Source organism: Nycticebus coucang, chromosome 13 (genome assembly GCF_027406575.1).
Source record: "Nycticebus coucang isolate mNycCou1 chromosome 13, mNycCou1.pri, whole genome shotgun sequence".
Taxonomy (NCBI): Eukaryota; Metazoa; Chordata; class Mammalia; order Primates; family Lorisidae; genus Nycticebus; species Nycticebus coucang.
This window is the reverse complement of record NC_069792.1, coordinates 17698445-17719827: the sequence shown is the minus strand read 5'-3', so window position 1 is coordinate 17719827 and position 21383 is coordinate 17698445. Positions and strand designations below refer to the sequence as shown.

General features: G+C 35.6%; 1 protein-coding gene across 6 annotated transcripts in view; it reads right to left on the bottom strand.

The window, feature by feature from the left end:
- The window catches only part of CSPP1 (centrosome and spindle pole associated protein 1), a 139604-nt gene that overhangs the window by 30868 nt on the left and 87353 nt on the right, over positions 1-21383 (bottom strand). For 5 of the 6 annotated variants that reach the window (XM_053559506.1, XM_053559501.1, XM_053559503.1 and 2 more), the window contains 4 exons: positions 16931-17083; positions 12687-12799; positions 9450-9599; positions 8636-8782 (listed from right to left, as the gene is read on the bottom strand). In XM_053559506.1, the coding sequence (XP_053415481.1) occupies positions 8636-8782; positions 9450-9599; positions 12687-12799; positions 16931-17083 (563 nt within the window). The remainder of the gene's footprint in view (positions 1-8635; positions 8783-9449; positions 9600-12686; positions 12800-16930; positions 17084-21383) is intronic. The other variant, XM_053559505.1, reaches the window with a different exon arrangement.

Below are 21383 nucleotides of genomic sequence, written 5' to 3'. Positions count from 1 at the left end.
TTTCTAAATGATGAATTTCACAATAAAAAATTCTGTGTTTTATACTCAATTTTGCTGTAAACATAAACTTTATAGTTAGAAAAATTAATGACACGGCACTTGAAAAATAAACTTTAAACTGCGTATCAAACTTTTATACTAAGAATGAAAACTATTGCCTAACAGTCCTAAAATACTGAAAAACAACACCAACATAAATATAGAACTTACTTATAAATTCACTTTTAAATAATCTTTTCATAAATTATAATTGTGAGAATTTATCATTTGCATTACCATAAAGGCTTCAGATGATAAATCAAATAGCATATGTGAGCCCATCAGAAACAACGCATACTAATGCAGTTTACACCAGATCACAGCAGAAATATACGAGAGGAATCCACTGGTTACAAGGAGCCTTTTTGTGACACTCCAAGGTGCTAAGGATTAAGGCTTCAGCATAAGGATAGGGAGGAGCAAGATGGCGTCCGAGTATCAGCTTCCTTGCAACTGGGCACGGTGAGACTGGGGAGAGAAGACTCCAAGCATCTCTGGCTGGCGGGATCTGCCCAGAAACAACCTTTAGGGACACAGGGAGTCACCAAGAGACTTCTAAACCCCATGAGGAGGACAAAAGCAGTAGAGAACTGGCAAGTGGTTGTGTGTGTTCATTCAGTCTAATCCTGCCAGCAGCTATAAGTATAGCAGCAGTGAGATTGCAAACTGGAAAGGCCTTACCTGTGAGCTGTTTTGTTTTTTTGGACTTGGCACTCAGTGAACTACCTTGGGAGAACTTGAACAAGAGTGTGGAGGACTTTAAGCACCCTCTAGAGCCCTGGACTGAGCCGCTGAGCCAGAGGGAGCTATAGTGTTCAGCTGTGGGCTACGTGGAGCCATTGTGGGAGAACTGCCCCAGCAAGCTCTGCCCTTAGGGTCTCAGAGCAAGGATCAGGAGGGAGACCTTGGGCCAATTATCTAGTGACTGAGCAGTATAAAGGCAGGGATTGAGAGGCATAACAGCCTTAGCTCTCAGGGGCATAGAGTGAGACCGGTTTTGGCACACTGGGTAAGTGGCAGCCACTTCAGGAGTTATCCTAGTGACAAGTGCTTTCCTGAGAAAGCTTCTGCTTAGCCAAGGTTAACAGTTTAAAGTACCTTTTAAGTGCGCTGAGGAGAGATTTAGGTTCTCTACCCTACAGGATTTGAGAAATCAGCAGAGGCCTCCAGTCTCCATCTCATACACTTGTATCAGCATTGTGATTAAAATCTCATACCCTAGAAGATCACCTGTTGCCCAGACAACATTTAGCAGGATATATATACTGCTTTTCTGCCTTTTTTTTTTTTTTTTTGGAGACAGAGTCTAACTTTATCACCCTTCATAGAGTGCCATGACATCAGCTCACAGCAACCTCCAACTCCTGGGTTTAGGCGATTCTCTTGCCTCAGCCTCCTGAGTAGCTGGGACTACAGGCGCCTGCCACAACACCTGGCTATTTTTTTTGTTGCAGTTTGGCTGGGGCTGGGTTTGAACCCATCGCCATCAGTATATGGGGCTGGCGCACTGCTCACTGAGCCACAGGCGCCACCCCCCCCCTTTTTTTTCAATTTCAACTTCTTCCTCTAGATTTTTCTTTTTTTTCCTTCTTTTCTTTCTTCATTTTTCTAGTTTAAATATAATTTTCCATTGTTGCCTTCTTTAACAATTAGAAACTCATTTTTATTAGTTTCTACCTGTATTATTTGGTTTTCCCCCCAATTTTATCCCATAAAATTTTCTGTTTGCTTGTTTTGGTTTGATTTATAGCATTTTTGCCTTTCCTCTCTACTTGGTGGCCGTGGGGTACTGTGTCTGAACAGGCTGGCAAAAAGCTGCTGACCTCAAAGGAACAACCCAAATCGGCACCTCCAGAGGTTGGGGTTTTTAAGGTTGGGACAAAGTACCCTACTGTACACCTATATTGCTCTGTCTCCCTCTTTCTGTGCCTCTCTTCTTTTTGTCAATGTTCCCTTTTACTCACCCCCCTCCTTTCTCTTTTTTTTTCTTAAATCTTTTTTCCCTTCTTGCTCTTCCATCTTCTCATCCTTCGGGTCCTGTACCAAAAGGACTCACCGAAACCCTAGGCAAGAGGCACAGTAACTTAAAGAGCAAGAGAAAGTGAAAGGAAAATTAGGGCAAGGAAACAGATAAAAGAAAACACTCATGAGGAAGAATCAGCAGAAAAACCCTGGCAACATGAAAAACCAGTCCAGAGCAACCCCACAACTCCTCCCCACCCCCCACCTCCAAGGGACAGTGAGGTAGCTACTGCAGAGGATTCCACCTATAAAGAAATGTTAGAAATGACAGAAGGGGAATTTAGAATACAGATGATGGAAACAATGAAGGAAACTGCTGATAAAGTGGAAAATAACCAAAATGAAATCCAAAAACAGAATCAAATTAGAGATGAATGATATGAAGAATATAGAAAGGATACAGCAGAGCTGAAGGAACTGAAGCAATTAGGGAACTTAAAGATGCAATAGAAAGTATCAACAACAGATTAGACCATGCAGAACAAAGAATCCCAGAAGTAGAGGACAAAGCTCTTGAGATAACTCAGATAGTTAAAGAGGCAGAAAAAAAAGAGAGAAAGCAGAATGTTCACTGACAGAATTATGAGACTTTATGAAGTGTTCAAACAAAGAGTTGTAGGTATCCCAAAAAGGGAAGAAGAATGTCCCAGGGGAATGGAAGCCACACTAGAGAATATTATAAGTGAAAATTTCACAAATATCACCAAAGATACTGACACACTCCTTTCAGAGGACTATCAGACCCCAGGTCACCTCAACTCTAACTGACCTTCTCCAAGACACATTGTGATGAATCTTTCCAAAGTCAAGACAAAAGAAAAGACTCTGAAAGCTGCCAGGAGTAAGCGCCAGTTGACCTACAGGGCAAATCCATCAAGGTGACTGCAGATTTCTCTAATGAAACTTTTCAAGCAAGAAGATAATGGTTATCTACCTTTAATCTACTTAAACAAAACAATTTCCAGCCCAGAATTCTATATCCTGCTAAGATAAGCTGTAAAATTGATTGAGAAATCAAATCATTTACTGATATGCCAACACTGAGAAAATATGCCACAATAAGACCAGCTCTACAGGAAATACTTCAACCTGTTCTACACATTGACCATCACAATGGAGCAAAGTAAGCAGAGTAAGCACACCAGCAAAGTAAGCATCCAGAAATTAAACAGAACCTAACTTACACAATGATGTAAAAGATAAAACTAAGCAATGGACTCTCACAAAATAAAATGAATAGAATACTACCACACTTATCAAGTATCTCAATTAATGTTAATGGCTTGAATTCCCCACTAAAGAGACACAGATTGGTTGATTGGATTAAAAAACACAAGCCATCCATTTGCTGTCTGCAGGAAACACACCTACCCTCAAAAGACAAATTAAAACTCAGAGTTAAGGGTTGGAAGACAATTTTTCAGGCAAACGGAATTCAGAAGAAAAGAGGGGTTGCAATCTTATTTTTAGATACATGTCGATATAAAGCAACTAAAGTCAAAAAGACAAAGATGGACATTTCATATTGGTCAAGGGAAAAATACAACAAGAAGACATTTCAACTCTAAATATTTATGCACCCAAATTAAATGCTCCCAGATTCTTGAAACAGAGCTTACCCAGTCTGAGCAATATGATATCCTATAACACCATAACAGGGGACTTTAACACTTCTCTTACAGAGCTGCACAGATCCTCTAAACAGAAATTAAACAAAGACCCTAGAACAACTGTGCTTAATAGACATATATAGAACATTCCATCCCAAGATAAAGAATATACATTCTTCTGGTTGGCCCATGGAACATTCCCCAAATTGATCATATCCTAGTATACAAAATAAACCTCAAAAGAACTGAAATCTTGTCTCTTCTCAGACCGTAAGGCATTAAAGGTGGAACTCCAGTCTCGGCACCTATGGCTTAAGTGGCTAAGGTGCCAGCCACATACACCTGAGCTGGCGGGTTCGAATCCAGCCCTGGCTGCCAAACAACAATGTCGGCTGCAACAAAAAAATAGCCAGGCGTGTGGTCGGTGCCTGTAGTCCAAGCTACTTGGGAGGCGGAGGCAGGAGAATCGCTTGAGCCCAGGAGTTGGAGGTTGCTATGAGCTATGATGCCACAGCACTCTACCCAGGGTGACAGTTTGAGGCTCTCTCCAAAAAAAAAAAAAAAAGGTGGAACTCCAACAAAATGCTGAATTACAGTTGGGTGAAGGAAGAAATAAAAGAGGAAATCATTAACTTCCCTGAGCATAACAACAATGAAGACACAAGCTACAAAAACCTGTGGGATACTGCAAAAGCAGTTCTGAGAGGAAAAATTATCACTTTAGATGCCTACATTCGAAAAACAGAAAGAGAACACATCCAAAAACTCACATGCCATCTTATGGAATTGGAAAAAGAAGAAAAATCTAAGCCTAAACCCAGCAGAAGAAAAGAAACATCCAAAATTAAATCAGAGATTAATGAAATTGAAAACAAAAGAATCATTCAGAATGTTAATGAAACAAGGAGTTGGTTTTTTGAAACAAGTAAAATTGATAAACCTTTGGCCAGACTAACTAGAAATAGAAAAGTAAAATCTCTAGTAACCTCAATCAAACATGACAAAGGGGAAATAACAACTGATGCCACAGAGATACAAGAGATCATCTCTGAATACTATCAGAAACTCTGCCCAGAAATTTGACAACATGAAGTAAATAGATCAATATTTGGAATCACACCCTCTCCCTTTCTTCCTTCTCCTTAGCCAGGAAGAAACAGATCTCCTGAACAGATCAATATCAAGCACTGAGATCAAAGAAACTATAAAAAAACTTCCAACAAAAAAATGCCCTGGTCCAGATGACTTCACACCAGAATTCTATCAAACCTTCAAACAAGAGCTTATTCCCATATTGCAGAAATTATTCAAAAAAAATGAGGAGGAAGAAATCTTCCCCAATCTGTTCTACAAAGCAAATATTCTGATACCAAAACCAGGAAAAGACCCAATTAAAAAGGAAATTTTCAGACAAATTTCACTAATGAATATAGATGCAAAAATTCTCAACAAAATCCTAGCCAAAAGATAAGAAAGCTTATCATCAAAAAAGTCATACATCATGATCAAATAGGTTTCATCCGGGATTCAAGGCTGGTTTAACATACACAAGTCCAAAAAGGTTATTCACCATATCAACAGAAGAAAAAACAAAGACACTCTGATCCTCTCAATAGATGGAGGAAAAGCATTTGATAAAATCCAGCATCCTTTTCTAACTAGAACACTGAAGAGTATAGGCATAGGTGGCACATTTCTGAAACTGATTGAAGTTATCTATGACAAACCCACAGCCAATATTTTATGAATGGAGTAAAACTGAAAGCTTTTCCTCTTAGAACTGGAACCAGACAAGGTGGTTGTCCTCTGTCACCATTACTGTGCAACATAGTGCTGGAAGTTCTAGCCAATACAAACAATTAGGCAAGACAAGGAAATAAAGGGCATCCAAATGGGAGCAGAGGAGGTCAAACTCTCCCTCTTTGCTGACAATATGATCTTATAGTTTGAGAACTCCAAACTTGACTCAGCCACAAGACTCCTGGAAGTCAACAAAAAACACAGTAATGTCTCAGGATATTAAATCAATTTCCACAAATCAATAGACTTTGTATGGCCAATAACAGCCAAAATGAGAGGCTAATTAAGGACACATCTCCCTTCACCATAGCTTCAAAGAAATTGAAATACCTGGGAATATACCTAACAAAAGAGCTGAAGGACCTCTATAAAGAAAATTATGAAACCCTAAGAAAAGAAATAGCAGAGGATATTAACCAATGGAAGAACATACCATGTTCATGGCTGGGAAGAATCAACATTATTAAAATGTCTATACTTCCCAAAGCAATCTACCTATTCAACGCTATCCCTATTAAAATACCAACATCGTACTTTCAAGACTTGGAAAAAAGGATTCTGCGTTTTGTATGGAACCAGAAGAAACCCCATATAGCTAAGGCAGTTCTTAGCAATAAAAACAAAGCCAGGGGCATCAGCATACCAGATTTTAGTCTGTACTACAAAGCCATAGTGGTCAAGACAGCATGGTACTGGCACAAAAATAGAGACATAGATATTTGGAATCATACAGAAAACCAGGAAATGAAACTAACATCTTACAACCCCCTAATCTTCGATAAACCAAACAAGAACATACACTATTCAATAAACAGTGCTGGGAGAACTGGATATCCACATGTAAAAGACTGAACCTGGGCCTACACTTTTCTCCACTCACAAAAATTGATTCAAGATGGATAAAGGACTTAAATTTAAGGCATGAAATGACAAAAATCCTCAAAAATGATATGAGGACAATTAATGACAATTAAGGTTATGGGGGGGGAAGCAGAAAGAGGAATGGAGGGAGGGGGGTGGGGCCTTGGTGTGTGTCACACTTTATGGGGGCAAGACATGATTGCAAGAGGGACTTTACCTAACAATTGCAATCAGTGTAACCTGGCTTATTGTACCCTCAATGAATTCCCAACAATAAAAAAAAAAAAAAAAAATCCTCAAAAAAAAAAAAAGCATAGGAAAAACACTTGATGATATTAGCCTGGGGAAAGACTTCATGAAGAAGACTGCCATGGCAATTGCTACAACAACCAAAATAAACAAACGAAACTTAATTAAACTGAAAAGCTCTGTAAGGCTAAGGAGACAACAACCAAAGCAAACAGACAACCTATACAATGGGAAAGGATATTTGCATATTTTAAATCAGAGAAAAGCTTGATAACTAGGATCCATAGAGAATTCAAATTAATCCACATGAAAAAGGCCAACAATCCCTTATGGGCAGGAGACATAAATAGAACCTTCTCTAAAGAAGACAGACGAATGGCTAACAAACATATGAAAAAATGCTCATCATCCCTAATTATTAGGGAAATGCAAATTAAAACCACCCTGAGACACCATCTAACCTCAGCTAGAATGTCCCACATCACAAAATCTCAAAACTGCAGATGCTGGCGTGGATGTGGAGAGAAGGGAACACTTTTACACTGCTGGTGGGACTGTAAACTAATACAACTTTTTTGGAAGGAACTATGAAGAAACCTCAAAGAACCCAACCTAGACCTCCCATTTGATCCTGCAATCCCATTACTGGGCATCTACTCAGAAGGAAAAAAATCCTTTTATCATAAGGACGACTTGCACTAGACTGTTTATTACAGCTCAATTTACAATCGCCAAAATGTGGAAACAGCCTAAAAGCCCACCAACCCAGGAATGGATTAAGAAGCTGTGGTATATGTATACCATGGAATACTATTCAGCCATTAAAAAAATGGAGACTTTACATCCTTCGTATTAACCTGGATGGAAGTGGAAGACATTATTCTTAGTAAAGCATCACAAGAATGGAGAAGCATGAATCCTATGTACTCAATTTTGATATGAGGACAATTAATGAGAATTAATGACAGGGTGGGGGTAGGGGAAGGGGAGAGCAGAGAGAAAAAGGACGGAAGGGGTGAGGGAAAGGAAGAACAGAGAGAGGGAGGGAGCGGGGTGGGGTCTTGGTGTGTGACACACCTTTTAGGGGCAAGACAAGATTGTAAGAGGGACTAAAAAAATGAAAATAAATATAAAAAATTTTAAAAAGGAGCCTTTTGTGAAGCTGCTTTAACAGATGGAATGTATAATACAAATTTCTGAAAATAATTTTCTTACATTTAATTGGGCTAAATTTAAAAGACATACAGGGCTTTTCAAAGTGTGGTCTCCTGGCCAACTGCATCCAAATTCCTAAAAATGCTCATAAGATGCAGATTCTTGAATTTCTTTCACTTAGTAAATCACCTTGCAAGTAAGATCCCAGAAACTTGTACTTCTAACAATCCCCCAGGAACATTTAAGCATACAAAATTTTAAATGGAACTGTGAGATATGAGCAAACTAAATCCTCATAAGGGCCAATCAGCTTTCTAGAGAGAAAACCTCTGTCCCATAACTTTGATTCATGTGCCTAAACCTGAATTATCAATCTCTTTCTCTCAGAAATACAAATCAACAGACTTTCAGAACATTGGCTTCTTGTTAAATTTCCAAACCATCATGGATAATTGTATAATTAGAGTAAGAACAAATTACTAGATAAATGAAAAAGTTTTAAAGACATATAAAATACAGGCCTAATATTTTCATTAGTAGATTGAACAGACATAAAGTTACTGTGACAAGTTGTTGTAACAGTTTCCAAACACTCTCAATTTCTGTATTTAGTCTTGTCATGAACAGTAAAAGTTCTCTTGCATGCTCCACTGCACCTCATGGGAACAAGACTGAGAATAGCTGAGGTAAATAAACCCGTTACATCCAATGGGCAGAAAATACCAATAAAGCACAGCCCCAGCATCTCATGCAGGAAGTTCAGCACAGTGTGCCCAGGTGAACCAGTAAGACAGAATAAAACTAAAGACACTCCTCCCCTTTTTCTAAAAATTCCACAATGTTCACAGTGAAAATGAATTAAACTATGGGTCTAATTGACATTTTTGTCTGAAACGTACCTTTGTTTCTTCTCCAATCACATTTTCTCTTTCATAGTAGTGCTGAAGTTGCAGGTTATGTTTTTCTTCTTCTTCTTTCTTCTTTCTTTCGGCTTCTTTTCGCCTTTCTTCGGCTAACCGAATAAGCTCTTCATTTTTTAGCCTTTGCTTTAAAATAAATAGGGAAATATATGTTCCATACATATATTCTGTAGTATACTCAAAAATATGCTACCCTATTTGTCTGATATAAAAGATAAAATTAAAGATATGGATAATAGGGCAGGGCCCGTAGCTCAGTGGGTAAGGCGCCGGCCACATACCCCAAGATTGTCAGGTTCAAACCCGGCCGGGGCCAGCTAAAACAACAATGAAACTACAACAAAAAAAAACAGTTGGGCATTATGGCAGGTGCCTGTAGTCCCAGGTACTTGGGAGGCTAAGGCAAGAGAATCGCTTAAGCCCAGGAGTTTGAGGTTGTGAGCTGTGATGCCACAGCACCCTACACAGGACGACAGCTTAAGACTCTACTCAGAAAAAAAAAAGATATAGATAATACCGCATTCTTTAACACAAAGAAGTTATCTGTTTAACAATAAAATATTAGGCATCTTTTACAACATCTTTACTCAACCTACAACTACTTTTTACTTAAATCATTATTTATCCTTTTTCTTAAATTACTCTTTCACCTTACTAAAATATGCAACAAATGGATATTGATCTGGTATTTTCTGAATGTACTATAAGATCGTTCTATAACTAACAAATATCTTTTCAAGTCTAAGATTTCACCTTCCGATTAAGCAGTATAATAGAGTAGGGGGAAAAGCACCTCCTCCTCTTTCTCTCTTTTCTTCTCCTGCTCCTCTTCATACTCTTGCTGAATGCGTGCCCTCTGTTCTGCGAGCCGTCGCTCTTCTTTTTCTTCTGCAATTCTCAGTCTCTCTCGCTCTGCTTCCTCTCTCTGTTTCTTTTCCTGAATCTAAAGAATTAATCCCATTTATTTATTTTATAAAACTACTGGAAAGTCAGGATGCTACTTATTTTTTTTCTGGTAGCCTATAGATCTAATATTTGTATCCTCACTTCGTAAGTTTCTAAAAATAAGTTCCTACATTTTCAGTCTCCTGATTTTTTAGGGAGGCTCCATGATATACTGTACTATTAAAAGGTAGGAGTTAAATCCCAGCTCCACCAAATTCAATGACCTTAAGAAACTGCTTGTCTTCTGTTTTCTCACCCAGTAAAAAGAGCTATTGTCTGTGTCTCAAAGGGGTGCACAAAGAATTAAAGCAAAACAATGTCTGTTAAAGAACTCAAAGTTTGTCCTATATAGAAGGTTCCCAGTAAACATTTCATGATGATATTATTCTGATTGCTACTATTATCTCAAAGTCTTCAGACTTGATTAGCATTCTGAAACAGTGAAATTAGTATTTTACTATTTAATAATTTTTGGGGGGAAAGCATTTCCCCCAAATGTCCTCTCTTATTTCCTATCTGGCAGGCCAATGGAGAAAGAACTGAAACTGTTAGGTGTAGGAGGATTGAGGTCACAAGGATTCATAACTGGAGCCTGCGGTGCTGAGTTCTTGGGTGGAATATTCTAAGGCAGAGCCGATGATCAGAAAGGAAGAGGACCCTCAGAGCTGGTCCACGCCCTCCACGAAGGAGGCAGAGGAGAATGGCGGCATGAGTACTAGTGTTCATGACTCTGTTTAAGGATATCAATAGACTTTAGTTACCCTTACATATGGATGATTTTGATTATTCATCATACTTGTTTTTCTTGTCTGCACTTCCTCTAGCTTCAAGGTTTCTCTATCTAGCAATGTCAATTTTTAAGTGATAAGAACTTTAATCTTCTCACATGCCCATGACTTGATATAGAAGGCCTTTTTCCAATGCTTCTTTTTTACAACACTATTAAATATACAGAAGCCTACTTTTTAGTAACCACTGTCAAACAGTGTGCATGTAATCACTTCTTCAAGTACAATATATCTAGAGAAAACATCATTTATAATCCAACAAAATCTCATATTCCCTCTTACTGGTACTTCATGAAAAAAAAATTATACTCACATAGTCACTTCTCCACCAAAACCAAATAATATCAATTTGTAAACCATTAATGGACCATACCCTTAGGGAATCCAAACCTTAAGGCCATCAATAATGCAGCACAACAAAAAGAAGAAAGCTTTCTCCTAGGTCATGGATTTCAAACTATATAATATAAAAGTCCTTTAGAGGTCTTACAGATATTTTATTAAATGTTTACATCATTTTTAAAGCTATAATTAAAAACATCAAACACTCACAAGTGTTATTTATTAAATTGTAATAGCATAAAGACCCTGGACGCATAAACTTGAGCTACTCTGTTTCCCCGAAAATAAGACAGTGTCTTATTTTAAGGTGTGCTCCCAAAGATGCGCTAGGTCTTATTTTCAGGGGACGTCTTATCTTTCCTGTAAGTAGGTCTTATTTTCGGAGGTGTCTTATTTTCGAGGAAACAGGGTAAATATATAACTTAACTGTGTAAATCTTGGGCTTCTCCTGCCATTTCTTTGCATAGATTTGAACATTTTGTAACATTTAATACTTTAGTTTTAGATACTTCTTGTCTATCATTCTATTGTTGACAATATAATAAACACCATTAAGCTATTTTACATTTTCTTAGAATTTTGTTAGATTTTCAATATCTGCTGTTTCTGTTGATTCTTAGACCTTTCCATCCATTTCCACTCTAACTACTCTAGTAAGATAATTCTGCTTTGTCTTTTCAATTTTCCATCAGTATTATTATTGTTATTATTTTTTTTTACACAGAGTCTCACTTTGTGGGCCTAGGTAGAGTGCTATGGCATCGCAGCTCACAGCAACCTCAGACTTTTGGGCTCAAGTGATTCTCTCACCTCACTCAGCCTCCCAAATAGCTGGGACTATCGGCACCCACCACAATGCCCGTCTATTTTTAGAGACGGGGTCTTGCTCTAGCTTGGGTTAGTCTCAAACTGATGAGCTCAGGTAATCCGCTTGCCTCAGCCTCCCAGAGTGAGCCACCATGCCCAGCCCATTAATATATCTTAAACATTACTGTCAGATCAATCATCCTTAAAGACTATATCCTTTATGTCACTGCCTTATTTAAGATCAGTAATAATAGGATTAGAAGGAAGACGACATGTTATAGTGGAATTTGTTTTATGAGGTTGGGATTTGGGTGGACAGCCTTATATGTCAGGCTAAAGAGTTAGACTAGATAATTTCTGTAAGGCAAGGAAAAATTATTTACCAGGTTTTGAGTAAAGAACAGCATATAAAAACTCTTACCAAAGGAAGATTAACCAGGCCATAGGATTAATCTGATACTGGGATGTGTGTATGGATATGACGGGGAGGGTGGTAAGGAAAGAAAAAACTGTGAGTCCATTATGGACAAATATCTCATTCATCTCAAGCTCCATCTCTAGTCTTCAGCACATGTGTGGACAGTGTGAGAATTCAACATGTCTATTAGCTTAATAAACACTGGACACACAAGTGTCTTCCTCTGGGAATAGTTTGGGCATTTCTATTATTTTAAATGCTATTTACTTACAGACATAAATGGGGTAAATAACTGCAAAATGTGGTTATATCTCATTTTAAGTATTTAAAATCTGTAATAATGAGTCAAGAATACAAAATCATTTGGAAAAAAACTTGCTTTTCTACTAACTCATAAGTAACCAGAAAGTATAACTAACTTATGAATGCCCAACAGAAAGATATTTTAGTAAATCTTGCGGTTTTAAAAATCTCAACATTCTCCAATTTAAAATTAATGATTTAATAAAATTTAGAAAAAATTAAATCAATTACTATACCTAATATGTCTCATTTCCTTTTTTCAGATATAAATAACTTTAGTATCACTTATATCTGATACAAATTAGATATTTTACGTAATTGCATAGCATTTTAGAATTTAATATTGATCCTGTGGAAAATTTTCTGCAAATTCAATTTATTAAAATTCTTATGAAACTTTGAAATTATGATCAAATAAGCATTTCACCTGAAAACGAAGAAAATCCTTGTATAGTTCTTGCTGTTTAATCTGAAGTTCAGTTGGAGGCTCACCAAATATATTTCCCCGAGCAAAAGGAGAGCTCTGTGTTTGCACATGACCTTAAAAAAGAAGTTTTGCAAAAATGTAACATTAAGTAATGCTTAGAAAATGTCAAGGTTAAAGAATAGAGTTTGCTAATAAATTCCTATTTTTAAAAACTGTGCTAAATATAGAAGGCCAGGGTTACGTTAAAATCAGAACAGAAGGCTGAGATTAAAATCTGAAGATCAGATGAAAAGTAATAAAAGAAAGAAAAATGGTAAAAATAAAATTAATGCAGTTAAAAAATTATACTGTTATCTATAATTTAAGCAGGAAAAAAAGCCCATGAAGAAAAGATAACACTAACAGCCCTAAACAACTCTTACTGCAGCAAAGGCTTTAAACTAGAATTTAGAGAGAGAGAAAAAGTACATATTTTAATTCCCATGTGTATAACTATCTTTTAAAGAATACTGCTTAACTGCATTGAAATATATTATATATGTATATTTAAATATTTCTAAAATTGTTTTTAAAAATTAGTAAAAATCCTTTCCGTATATAGTCTAAACAGAAGATTAGAAAGTCAGCTATAAAAACATTTTTTAAAAATTAGAATGAATCTTAATCACTGTAATAGTTTTTAAAAACTATCAGAAGCCAGACACAGTAGCTTACGCCTATAATCACAGCAATTTGGGGGGCCAAAGCTGGGGATCACTTGAGAACAACCTGGGCAACAGTGTGAGACCCTGTCTTTACAAAAAATACAAAAATTAGCTGGGTGTAATGGCACACATCTGTCACCTTAGCTACCTGGGAAGGTGAAGCAGAAGGATCACATGAGCCCCAGTACTCGAGGTTATAATGAGCTATAATCAAGCCTGGGCAACAGAATGAGACCCTATCTTTAAAAAAAGAAAAAAGTATCAAAACAATGAGAAATAAACATGACTAATAATAAATATTTTATTATACTTGTTTATTGCCTATATAAAACTATTTGTTTTATATACTCTTGGAAGGAAAAAATTATTTCATAAAAGCGCTTTGAAAAACAATTATACCCTTAGGATCTCTGTGGAAAGAGAAAAAAATGACATTTAAATTTAAGCTTCAGATAACTTTTTATATTATTTTTGAGTTTCTGACACATTCTTTATATCATCAATCCAAAGCGTATGTTTCTTTCACGTAGCTTTGTGTAGACTGTCTGCTTTGCAGTGTAGCTGCCATTCAGGTCTATTTTGCCTTTGTATTTAAATTTATTAACACTTATTGAATAAATAGCAAAAAGCCAAATTAATACTTAAACATTATCCATACTTTTTTTCCATTACAAAATTTTCCTACTGAAAACAAACTAAACATACACTTTGAAGGTTCTTTTAAATTTTATGCTGTGGTAGAAAAGCTGATTAGCGAAACAAAATTGAATAGTATGTTTCGCATTTATGATCATTCATATTCTAAACCTTTGGGACAATTAGAAAAGAAATATTATTGAAGACAGACAAGGTAAATCCATTTAGAAATGAATAAACTGTGAAATAAAACCACAGGGAAACCCTGTTATCTACCAAGAAAATAAAAGTGCATCTAGATATCATAAGCTAAAAAATAAATTTAATCTAAATTAGTACTGGAGTTTAATAAATAGCAGGTCATCTAAAAACTTTAAAAGTAAAAAAAACACAATGAACAGTACAAAGGACCTCAGAAACAGACTAATAAAAATGATGCCCAAGCACTCTAGCCTGGACCAACAGAATGAGAAGCTCATCTCAAAAAAAAAAAAAAGGAAGGAAAGAAAGAAAAGAAACATTAGAGCAGCAGTTCTCAACCTGTGGGTCGCCACCCCTTTTGTAACAATGAAAATACACTGCGGCATTAGGAAGGCTGAGAACCACTGCATTAGAGGATAATGAACCTTAAAAACAGTTTGTAACAATTAAGTTTCAGATGTATTTGAGTTCCTTAACGCCTTTAGAATATTAAATGTCACATGTATATACAGACATGTATGTATATAAATATATACATATATATGCACTCATACATATACAGAAGTACCAAAAAATGTATACACATGTAAAAAAAAACTAGATGAAAATTGTAGTACTCAATATATACCAACAGCAAATGATGAACACAAGTCACATCTGAGCACCTCTTATAATTGCAGATGTTGACATGACCTGAATATTACAATTTTAACAGTTTTTTCCTTTCTTAAAATGTATGTACATATTTTTGGCATCCTCTGTATATGGCAAAGCAGAAATTAGGTGGCTTTTGATAGTTTCTTGAACTCAGAAAGTTTATTAGGTTAATTCTTAGGGAAGGAAAGTCTAATTTAGGGAATTTCAATTCACAAAAAAAAAAGTTACACATTTTATGATTTTTTAATGATTTCTTAAAATAGAGCATCCTGGCGACACTACTAGCATAAACACCTGGCAGCGGGTACATTTTGTTGTGTGTGTACAATCACCAAGCTATGCTTTTGGGAGTGGGCCATGGAAACTGTTGATTTTCCAATTTTGGTGAGCAGAGCAAGATGCCTAGAAGTGTTACTACTAAGATAAAGAACGTTCTAGACTGAGAAAAAGAACTACAAACATTGGTATGGAAGAAAAGAGTAGAGACAGAGTCTGTATAGCATTGCGATCTCAACATAGACTACTAGAAAAAGCAGCAAATGAAAAAGAGAAAATGATATTCAGAAAGAAGTCAAAATTCAACACACTGAATGATCAATAATTAAGAGAGCCAAATCAGTAGTTTCATCAGAATTTAAGTTCTAATTTTAGTGCTCTAAAATCAAAGCTGGATCCAATGGGTAAAAATCTATTGTGGATCACAATAAGAAAGCATTTTCTCATAATCAAAGAATAGACTGGAATAGACTGCCCACAGCAATAGCAAATAACCCATCTCCTGAAGTATTCAAAAGGGCTGCAGTGATTATGGCCACCATCAAAGACCAGTAACTGAGATAACGCCGGAAAGGCTATGTTAACCACTGTGATAAAAATGTGTCAAATGGTTTATGAAGTGAGTGTATGATGCCCCATAATCATATCATTGTATACAGTTATGATTTAATAAAAAAAAAAAAAAAGACCTGGAAGATGCAGAGCTAGGACTAATCACGGCTCTCTATTTAACTCATCAGTTTAGCAAATAGTAAGGTTAAAAAACAAAAAAGACTGGATATCAGTCAAAAATACTTTAGAACTTCCTAACTGGCAGCGCCTGTGGCTCAAGGAGTAGGGCGCCGGTCCCATATGCCGGGGGTGGTGGGTTCAAACCCAGCCCCGGCCAAAAAGAAAAAAAAAAAAAAGAACATCCTAACTGTAAAGTTCTTTTCCAGTCTAACATCAAAATGTCAGTGAAAGTACAAAAGCAGAATTTTGTGGTAAATGTTACTTCTATAGGCAATAAAATATAGTGCAAGGTGGTGTATTCTTTAAACTTCACTTGATTTTTAAATATATAACATACTTGCATACATACTTGACAACTTTTCCTGGGATGTCATTAAAAATTCACTGAATAGCTTTTAATTTATAGATTACCTTTAATAGAGACCTTTTAACTAAAAGATATTAAGAGTAAATCAACAATATTTGGTTATAAAAAAGGAATATGACCAGATACTAAATTTTTTATTACTTAGACAAAAATATACTGTGATTTTAAAAGGGAGGTAAATGATTACTAAAACAAGCAAAAAATGAATTTCCTTATGTAATTTATCACATGACAACTGATTCCTCTTAATAAATGATTACTAAAACAAGCAAAAAATGAATTTCCTTAAATAATTTATCATATCACAACTGATTCCTCTTCACTAATTCAAATAGTTATGGCTATAAGAAGCAAACTGTGCATGTATAAAAAAAGTATTTGATTTTAAGAAATGTCCAACAACTAGCAAAATAAAAATGTTAGCAGCAGGTAAATTACACACAGCAAGTTACAAAGCTGAGATGAAATACACAATATTAAGAAGAAACCTTCCCCAAATACTTTTTATCAAAATAACTATGAAGAAAATGTATTTTATGAATAGTACATTATGCTTCCAGAATCAGAGTGACCAAATTCTCAAAATCACAGTAAGAATTTAGTCAAAGAACAATAGAGAAATGTTACTGAATAACTTTAGAAATGTTTAAAAAAAAAATGTGATCAGAAACCTGAGTTTTTATTTGCAGAATCTTCTAGGTTCTCAGCATTTGAAGTGGCTAAATTTTGGTCTAGAGATACAACAGCCCTTTTATCTTCATGTGATCTTGCATCTGGGTTATGGTAGGCATCTATATTTTGTCTGTGCATCCTATTCAAATCAGCTGAGAGGAAAAAATAAGCCATTTATTTCAATAAACACATTTCTATTAATGGTACACATACATCTTCTTAAAATAGGGAATTAGAAAACAATAGGAGACAGCTAGGAATAGTTCAATGATGTGTTGGTTCCCTGAAAACAGAAACAAAATTATCAAAACTTTCAAGATTAAAAAAAAATAACCCTGCAAAACAAACTCAAAATTAGTAGAGAAATTAAGGATGCATAAATCTTTGAAAATCCATAAAAATCATATTAAGAATACTTAATTACTTCAGAACTTAAACAAACACAACTCCTTTTTGCCTTCAGAGTTCGCCAGAGAAATTTCTGATAATTTCAACAACACACATAGTAAACAATGAAGCAAGGTTTAAAAAAAAAAAAAAAATAGGAACAAGTTAAGACAAGTCATAGCAAAAATTTTCTAAACCTCATCAGCTCTCCTAAGGAAAACACATAATCACATGGAGTAGAATTTTAAAATTTATCCATAAGTTCTTTAACAATCCTCCCTCAAAAGATGAAGCTACCCCACCCCTCCATATGGTCCAATCACTTCGTCTGAAGAGTATATTGCAGAAATGATGGGATATAACTTCTGAAGCTACTTCAAAAAAGAAGCTTGATTGATCTATGGATCACTCACTCTGAAGGCCAAATGCCAAATGATAAGGACACCAAAGGAGCCCATGAAGAGGCCCACACCAAAGGAACTGAGGCCTCCATCAAGCCTTCAGGTGGGTGCAGCCTCAGCCAACATCTCACCACGACTTGTGAGAGACCTTACGGCAGAACCGCCAAGATAAACTACTCACAAATTACTAAACCACAGAATTGCAAGGTAACTACTCATGTTTATTATCCTAAAACACTAAGTTTTAAAGTAATTTCTTATATAGCAACAGATACCAAATGCACTTAACAAAAATCTGAGCACCTAGAAGTGGATCAACCAATCGGTCGATCCCCAAAACAGATGTAAGTGAGTACAGATCTCAAAAGTTTTCACAATATTCTAGCCTGGGCTAGACTCTGTCTCAAAAAACAAAAAACAAAAATCCTGGCACAGTATGGCCATAGTGAAAGTGAAATTAAACCTAGATATAATAAGTATTTATTACAAAGTTATAATGTCTGTTATGTTCAAGATGTCTGTTACATTCTGAACATGAATCAAGCACAATAGAGAAATTGAATAATGTGAGAGAATGCCCCAACATGGTAAAACATGAGGACTGTTCTCGCAACCTCAAGGGAGTCCATCTTAACTACAGCACAAAACACACAGCGTACAGAAATCACAAATAAGACTGGAAACTGCAGAATTGAACACCGATTCTGGAATATCCTAAAATGTGCTGATCGTTCTCAATATTGTTTTACAGATGGCAATGGAGACAGTTTTGGTAATTACAGAAATAGCATTAGGGTATTAGTCTATTTTGTGCTGCTGTTACAGAATATCACAGACTAATTTAATACTGAACAGAAATTTATTGGCTCAGTTCTAGGGCCTAGGAAGTCAAATATCAAGCTGCTGGTACATAAAAGGGTGATGAACTCACTCTTTTCTAACAGCACCAATGCCATGAGGCTGATGCCTTCATGGCCTCATCACCTCTGGACGATCCCTCCTCTTAATACTGTTACATTGGCAGCTCGATTTTAACATGAGTTTTAGAGGAGACAAACATTCGAACCACAGCAATTAGTACTAATGGTAACTAACATTTAATTTTCAACATTTTTAATACACTATATAGTAACCCCAGTATTATAGATGAAGAAATTAAACTAAATTAATTTACTCAAAGGCCACAAACCCAGTAAATGGCAGACCAAGGATGTGGACACCATCAGCGACACTCTAGAATCTTCGATCACTTTTTGAGTATGGAATAAATATACTTCAATTAGATACATGGCGTGGATGTGAAAAACAAAGGAGGACAATTAGGAAGTAATAAGGAGGCCAGGTGCAGTTGGATTTGGGCCAGGTACAGTGGCTCACACCTATAATCTTAGCACTCTGGGAGGCCAAGGTAGGAGGATCACTTTAGGTCAGGAGCTCAAGACGAGACTGAGCAAGAGTGAGACCCTATCTCTACTAAAAATAAAACAGATGAAAGGACAAGTATATCTAATTCAGATAACACATGAGGTTAAAAGACAGTCCTTAGAAGAAAGACCATGTTTGCAAACCTAGAAGATGCTAATCCTAGTTCATAGAACACATTCAATACATGTTAGCTGGCAGTGAAGACTGCATCTCAGAGGATACAGAAGATTTAAATGAAAAAGGAACTCCTGACCCAGTTCAAAGAGGATAAGAACTGGGTCAAAAATCATTAAAGTTTAATTAGAACATCAGGGCTCTTTTTCAAATTCAGCATCAACAGAAGAGTAGAAGCTAGAAATCCTATTACAGAAGAGGGTGGAAAGAAGTGGCAGCAACAAGCATAGACCACATTTTGAATGTGTTGTATATGATAACAGAAGCAAATGTGTTTAAGAACACTGGTGACCTCAGCATGTTCAGAAATAGAAGGGAAGGTCATGAGCTAATAGCTTTGGTCCCTGAAAAGTCCAAAAATGAAACAAAATGACTCAAATAGGAAATCATTCTCACTAACATCCAATTCATTAAAACAGCTTATGCTGTCTATATAAGTTACTAAGAATAATATTACACGGTATTCTTTTATTATTTTCTATTTTAAGACTGCCGTCTATCGAGTTCACTCCTTCCACCTGATACCTAGAGTTCTGCTGCCAAACTAGGGAGGGCTTAGGGAATGCGATCTCATTTTGATAGTCTATTACACAAACCAAACATTAAGAGAGAAATATCCTATGTCTAAATAAACTTCAGATCAATAACATATTATTTACTGCATGTAGTTACACATGGACCTCTGAATTAGAGTGATATGCAATGTATTTATATAAAAGGGAAATTAATTTCAGCAGAAAACATAATTACTACTAAAGAGTTAAGACTATTAAACTTAAAAATCAAATCTATGTTGACTTTTTTACTGGAAAAAAATGATTTGTCAATCAATTGGGCACTCCTTTTCCATCTTTCTATGAAGTGGTAAAATAAAAAAAGAAAGGCATATGGGTCAAGAGTGTACTTTACCAACAGCAAAGAATGGACTTTATTTTAAATTTAAATCATATCATTTATTATAAAATCATAAACATTAAAAGAATAATTCTAGAACCGATAGAATAACAACAACAAAAAAAGGCACAGATTTGTAAGTGGGAAAATAATTCTACTCCCTGACCAATTTATCAGACTAAGGCTAACTAAACTATACAATACAATACAGATAAACAATATATATAAATGGGGTGGCACCTGTGACTCAAAGGAGTAGGGCGCCAGCCCCATATACCAGAGGTGGCGGGTTTAAACCCACCCCTGGCCAAAGACTGCAAAAAAAAAAAAGACTAATAACTTCAATAACTTCACAAGTAAGTTGCTGCTTGTTATATTTTTGTGGAAGATATAAACCAAAAAAAATTTTTTTTAATGGTTGTGATATGTTAACTATTACTATAAGCCCAGGTTTATTAAGCAATTCATGGCTAATACAAACTCTATTATAATGAATTAATTCAGAGAGCTAAGCAAAATTTGCAACCCCAGCCCTATTAGCAATGAATATTTCAAAATTAACACTTATAGAGATCACGGTCTCTAAGGTAAGTAAAAATCTAACAGGTAATATACAAAATAAATCTCACAAACTTAAAAACAATAAAACCATTAAAAGTATATTTTCTAAACAAAGCATAGAATATAAACTAGAATCTGGAATATAAACAAAGTCTAGAATATAAACTAGAATTGAATGAAAAATAGCTCTTTGCAAAATCCCCAGGTACTTGAAAAATTTACAGCCTACTTCTGAATAAACTGATGGGTCAAAGAAAAGCCACAAGAAAAATCAGAAAATTGAACTGAATGAAATTTAAAAAGCAAAACATTTTAAAACATTTAAAAACAGTACTCAGAGGGAAATTGTAGGGTATTTAAATTCATAGAAAATAAAATAAGGTTGCAAATCATAATGTTTCAAGAAAATCATAATCTAAGTATCTACATCAAGAAATCAGAAAAACAGGGTAAGCACAAATTAAAGGAAGAAAATAGTAAAGAGCAAAAATCCATGAAACTGAAAGAAAAACAGGAAAAAAAAATCAAAGAAAACTCTGTTCTATGAAAACATCCATAAAATTAATAAACCTCCAGCCAGACTGATTAAGAAAAAAGAATATACAAATTA